Raw genomic sequence first — 6,000 nt, forward strand, 5'->3', positions numbered from 1 at the left:
ACCCCTATAATCCACCTATATGACCCCCACCGGCAATTTAATAATTTTAATTTTGGGAAATTTGATAATTTTTTGCTGGCGGCTGGCTGCCAGATTGCTGGCGGCTGGATGCTGACGGCTAAATTGACGGTTGGGCGGCTGGCTTCTATCTTGAGTTCGGCTGGCGGCGGCTGGCGGCTAATAACTGCACGTTGGGACGGGTGTCTCCCACCGTCAGAGGCAACATTATTTTAAGTTAGAGCATGACCAACTGTATACTGGATCGTAGAGCAAGTAAGTTCAGTTGGTCGCATCAACTAATTCAAAACTACAAATACGTATTTGGATAAGAACGGTAAGCCATCTTATTTACAATTGTTTGTCTCATTTGTTCAGTCTTTAGATGTTGCGTGACCATAATATTAAGTAAATATTATGTATTAATATGTCCAAATTGTTACCTGTTCACAAATTTACGATTTTAGTAATTATGAATTACATTACCATTTATAGCATAACAGTTAAACTTGGACTACAAATTTCAACCAACCACGACCAGTGCTCAGGATGGATTTGACTTAAAATTCACCTCCGCTATCCTCGAATTCTGCACAGCTAGGTAAATATTTTAGTTTACTAAATAATTCATAGCAAATTGTTCAATACTTTGTGCAAGGGTCTTAAATAATTAAAGTACATCCATTCCAGGCAGGGTCGAGACGACTGAAAATATCGCCATGTCGACCGCCTTACTGAATCCGATCGTGCGTTTTTAAATTAAATTTTATCTTGACCATTTAATTCATGTCGAATTTAAATATACATAAATATCTATCAGGTTCTCAACGCTATTTTCGCCCATCTCCCCCTCCCCGACGTGAAAACGGCTCGATTCGTATGCCGAGATTGGAGCGACGTTGGTGCGACTCACTTAGGAAAAAGGTCATCCCTCGACGTCACCCCGCTTTTCTGTCACCACACCGCAGATCTACACCTCATCACCCCCGTCCACCCAAAACTCCTGCGGAACATCGTCATCTCGAACAAATTCGACGCGTCTATCCCTTCCTCGAAGAAAACTGCCGTCATCTCCAAAGTTTTCACTATTTTGTCTGAATCCACTCGCCAAATTGAATTTTTTCCGGGGAGAAGAAATTTATCCCTGCCTTTCTCGAAGGGATGAAGAGGATGAAATCCAGAAAAATCAAAACAATTAAAATCTCCATGCGGGAAAGATATTTGCGGGAACGTGTCGATGAAGCTGGAATTCGGGTCAAAATCCCTCTTCAAACTAATTTGACCTCACTGGTTTTCCAAGTTGGTCGCCACGTTTGGCACGCGCCCGGTGGCGCGTGCGAGAGAGCGAGTTACTCCCCGCGCTTCAAGGTTTGATCGATTCTGCACCGAATTTGACCTGTTTGGATGTCGAAACCCCTTTCTACCCGGATTTGGAGGGGTGCAAAAATCTAAAAGTTTTGAAATTCCACTTCGTAAAATGTGATCATCATACTATCTCGGATTGTCCTGATTTAAATTTGGGATCGGTGATGAAGATGCTGACACAGGTGAAGGATTCTTTGATTGAATTGGTCTTGTTTTCTGAGGGGCTGACTGCTTCCGTGTTTCAGGTAAGATTTTTACCGTAAAAATATAATTATCTATTTATGTACACGTGGAAATAACACGTGGTAAATAATTTGCATAATTACAGAGCAGCGACCGTACTGACATTCCCGTCTTATCAAAGCTCACCTTCGCCCGTATCGATCCTGTTATTCAGTACCAAATTCATGCCTTTTTTGATAAGGAGCACCTCCCAAAATTGAAAAAGTTCGAGTTCAACAGCATTACAAGCACGGCGGCGGAGTTGACAGGTTATCTAAACCTTTGGAAGCGACACGGAGGAGTTGAATCCCTTCTGATTACACCTGATATGCGTTTTATGATGGAGGACATCGATTTCGGACGAAAAATTGTGCATTTGTTCCCATCCGTCAACAAATTTCGATTCTTGATGCCAATCTTTGGAACCTTTAATCCCGAAAATGTGACAAGAATGATGGCACCTTTTCAAACATGCGAGCTAAAAGAAGCCCAAGTTATCGTGCTGTGTGTGGATACCGCTTGGTTAGTTCCAGTCCTTAAGGGTGTGTCGACTTGGAAAGGTACGCGGAATCAGAATTATTCAATTACATTAAATTAGCACAAAACATGTTGCTAAAAACGTTTTGTATAGGGTTGCCGCGGGTAACGGGTCGGGTACCCGTTACCCGCATACCCGCACGATTCTTGCGGGTACCCGTTATCTGCGGGTAGCGAGGACTACCCGCACGGGTAACGGGTAGTTTAGTTTTTATTTAATTTTCGACATAAATCAGCTCACAAAGAAAGTTAGCAGCAAGGTAGTACATTTGCCAACAAAAGCGCAAGTTTGTTACTTATCCATATTTCAAAATTTGCCATTTGCCAGCAACCAGGGTTTATAATGAGCGTGTCTTTTCGGAAGTCACAGAAGCCTACGGCAGCCTCAAATACTTTTCACGTCCCGAAAATGCGGAGAAATTATTATTTCTCAAGCACAGTTTGTCAGCTCTAACTATCAGTAATAATTTGACTTGTATTTGTGTGTAATTATGTCAGTCTGACGAGATTTTAATTTGTACTTTGAACAAGAAATACTTCAATCCGATTGAGAGCAAAAATTTTATTTATTGATAAAGAATTTTTTTAATGAAAACATCTTTTAAATTAAAATTTCAAAAAATCAAACTAAAAATTTAACCTTTTTTCAAGCAATATCAAGATTGTCTAGCGGGTATTTATACCAAAAAGTCAAGCCCAAAATTAGGAATCTCGTGATATTTATCTTTCCATTAAATTGCCACTTTGAAGAAAATATTGGGTGCAAAGTTTAATTTTTAGTAAATGTTCTGCATCTTTTTCCTCCACTGGACGAAAACCAGGGTGGACTTTGAACTTTGCCTCCAATAAATAGTTTCTTAAACATGTCATTCACCAGAAAGATGGGCTATAATTCCTAATTACTGGCTTGATTTTTTGACTTAATTCGCTATGAAATCCCAGTGTAAAAAAGTTCCATTGTAGGTCAGAGTTTGGTATCAGGAGCATCAAATTACACCTAGCAAATTATGGCATTGCTTAGTTGCACATCATTACATTTCTCAAACTACTGATCCACCTAAACAAGCAAATGACTGATTAAATAAAATTTATTCGGATGGTTGGTTAGTTTTTAACTCAATGCTCATAACGGGTAGCGGGTTACGGGTACCCGCACGGGTACCCGTGCGGGTACGGGTAGTTGGGCAGCGGGTAACGGGTCGGGTAACGGGTAGCATTTTCGCTACCCGCGGCAACCCTAGTTTTGTATATAGGGATAAATCGTGTCTGCTACGTGCACGTCCATATCGGCGGCAATTTTGCTCCCTGTGTGGAAGATATCATCGTACACAGTAAGGGATTGAGTAGCGTGGATATATTTGGGTTGAGGTACATATGCGGGATCAATTTGAATACATATATGGATTTTTTACGTTTTTTAAACTCATCTCCTCTATTTTCAGGACATGGAAGCTGTGGAAGGAAAGCGACCACTTTTGGCAGCCAGTAGTACGCCAATTCGTTTTACTCGAGAGGCGAAAGGACCGGCTTATTATTAATTCATAAGTAATTAATGGCAATGGCTGGAAATTCAAATTAGATCTTATATCGCCTTTTTAAAATTAAGCATTGATTGTAATTAGGCCTATATAGAATTAGTACGATGATATATATTTAAATGTATTTAAAAAGTGCAATCAAAGATTAAACATATTGATTACGATTCGTAAAAATTGCACAATTGCATAATTTAAGTAGGGTGACCATCCGTCCCGGTTTAGCCGGGACATGTCCCGCTTTTCATACCTTGTCCCGGCGTCCCGAAAATGTCCCGGTTTTTATAAAGTGTCCCGGTTTTTTAAATCATCGGGAAAAATTAAATTATTTCACTTTTTCGCCAACATATAGATGAAAAAGTACATTTTAGTACATAAATACTAGTACCATGCATGTAATATTTACTTAATTTCGTTTCCTGGCTCATTCTCAAAATTCGATATCTGAATCGCCAAGCACTAGATGTTATGGCAAATTCTTTCGCCAAGCACTAGATATTATGGCAATTTTTTTCGCCAAGCACTAGATATTATGGCAAATTTTTTCGCCAAGCACTAGATATTATGGCAAATTTTTTCGCCAAGCACTAGATATTATGGCAAATTTTTTCACCAAGCACTAGATATTATGGCAAATTTTGTCGCCAAGCACTAGATATTATGGCAAGAAGAAGTCTTAAATTATTTAAGACTTCTTGCTTCTAATGAATTACATATTTATCATTTTGTAATGAGAGCGCCTTATTTATAAAGAAATGATACAAATGAAATTGCGCCAACCATATGTGTACATATTTATTTATTGAAATTCAAATTAATCAAACCGACAGGTCATGAAAATTTTCTTGCTGCAAAGCCTTCATACTTCGGTGTCGTGTTTGGATTGAATCTGCATTTGGTGTATCCAAAATAAAATAAAGTTTCATTAGGGCCATCTACATATTACGTCATCAAAAATTGTCTATTCCCGTGCAGTTCATTCCCACTGTTTCCATTAGGGAGAGCCCAATGGGAAACAGTGTTGGGAAAATGGGAAGGATTCCCCATCACTTTTCTCAAATACGAACCCATTGATTCCCATTCGAAATTTTAGCAGAAAAATTCCACTTCGGCATATATGATATCGGTGAACAGTATCCAGTATGATAATATAATATATGAAAACCATCAAAATTCCCTTTGGATATCTTAAAATAAATCCCAGAACAAAAACAAAATACCGACTATTAAAAATTCAATGTATTTATTTATACAAGAATCCAATTAATAAATTTTATACTATTCTTAATTCTCCCCTACCAAGTTGAGATACTCCTCAACTCTCGTTTCTGAATCATCGGAATTCGAACAACTGAATTCCGGCGACATGATCGTAGAATTTCCAGCCAGACCTGTGAGACGATTCATCTTCTTTCTGGCATCCCCAGGAATATTGTGAAGCTTCTTTTCAAAAGTTAACCACTCAACAGTATTTGGCTTCAGGCCGAAAATTTCCGTTGTGTAATCTATAAAAAACAGTACATTTTCTTTTAGGTTTTTTCATGTTTTTTTTAACCATAAAGATCAATAATATGATGAATATCAAGCTCACCCTTTAATGCTTTAAATCGGATAGGGTCGATACATCTTCGAACGTTGTTCCGAATTCAAAATAGTTTTCGTCCTCCCAACATACGACATATGACGTGGGTCATGTCACCGCAGGTATATTTCAAACAATAGAAAATTGACCAGAGCGAGTAATTTAGGCTGACCAAAGAGAAACTAAAAAAGCATGACGAGGAGTGAATTCCAAATATGCCGCTCAGTATTTATCGGGGATGCTTGATATATTTCATGCCTTTTCGTCTAAATCCAATATGATTAATTCAGATGGGATATTGAGTTTTGTAATGCAAGTATGTTCCAATCAGATCCCGTTAACGTTAGCAATTCCATTGGGGACCTAGCAGTCATTTTCCTGTATAAAAATTTCCAATTGGATTTTTTACATGAAATGCATATATGCATCACATCTTATTGGAAATATACTGTAATCATAAGGGATCCGTAAGGATCCATCTACTGTTCAGATTCCCCAATGGATCCCAAGTCTCAGAAACGCACGGGTTTTATCAACCACCCACCCACCCAACGAATCTATGTATACATTAAGGGGTACGGAATTTTAACACGGGAAAGACCTACATACATAAACCACCCACCCGCTAAAATGATGACGTAATAGTTAAGCGTTCCCTAATAGATCTGATATGTCAAAATGGACATAGTATGTACCATCTTTCCACGCAGGATTGATTGAAGCTTTCCAGAAATTGAGAATTCTGAGAAATTACGCCACCCC

The 6,000-nt window shown here is 38.6% G+C and overlaps 1 protein-coding gene and 1 long non-coding RNA gene across 2 annotated transcripts; one reads left to right on the plus strand and one right to left on the minus strand.

Moving 5' to 3' along the window:
- The first annotated feature begins 1,532 nt into the window (after positions 1 to 1,532).
- Positions 1,533 to 3,760, plus strand: LOC118436821. Its single transcript, XM_035855450.1, has 4 exons — positions 1,533 to 1,607; positions 1,691 to 2,144; positions 3,375 to 3,489; positions 3,564 to 3,760. Exons 1-4 carry the CDS (start codon positions 1,533 to 1,535, stop codon positions 3,664 to 3,666), a joined length of 747 nt encoding a protein of 248 aa, XP_035711343.1. The 3' UTR covers positions 3,667 to 3,760.
- A 1,116-nt stretch (positions 3,761 to 4,876) lies between these two features.
- LOC118436717 lies at positions 4,877 to 5,390 on the minus strand. The gene is made up of 2 exons (XR_004835663.1): positions 5,248 to 5,390; positions 4,877 to 5,161 (listed from the first exon to the last, which is right to left on the minus strand). It is a non-coding gene; the product is annotated as an uncharacterized LOC118436717 (long non-coding RNA).
- Positions 5,391 to 6,000: the final 610 nt, after the last annotated feature.

This window comes from Folsomia candida, unplaced genomic scaffold, assembly GCF_002217175.1.
Source record: "Folsomia candida strain VU population unplaced genomic scaffold, ASM221717v1 Fcan01_Sc010, whole genome shotgun sequence".
Classification (NCBI taxonomy): domain Eukaryota; kingdom Metazoa; phylum Arthropoda; class Collembola; order Entomobryomorpha; family Isotomidae; genus Folsomia; species Folsomia candida.

Coding starts and splice junctions, on each gene's coding strand:
- LOC118436821 (XM_035855450.1), top strand. CDS start 1,533: ATGCTGACACAGGTGAAGGATTCTTTGATTGAATTGGTCTTGTTTTCT. Junction 1,608..1,690: donor TGACTGCTTCCGTGTTTCAG/GTAAGATTTTTA, acceptor GCATAATTACAG/AGCAGCGACCGTACTGACAT. Junction 2,145..3,374: donor GGGTGTGTCGACTTGGAAAG/GTACGCGGAATC, acceptor TTTTGTATATAG/GGATAAATCGTGTCTGCTAC.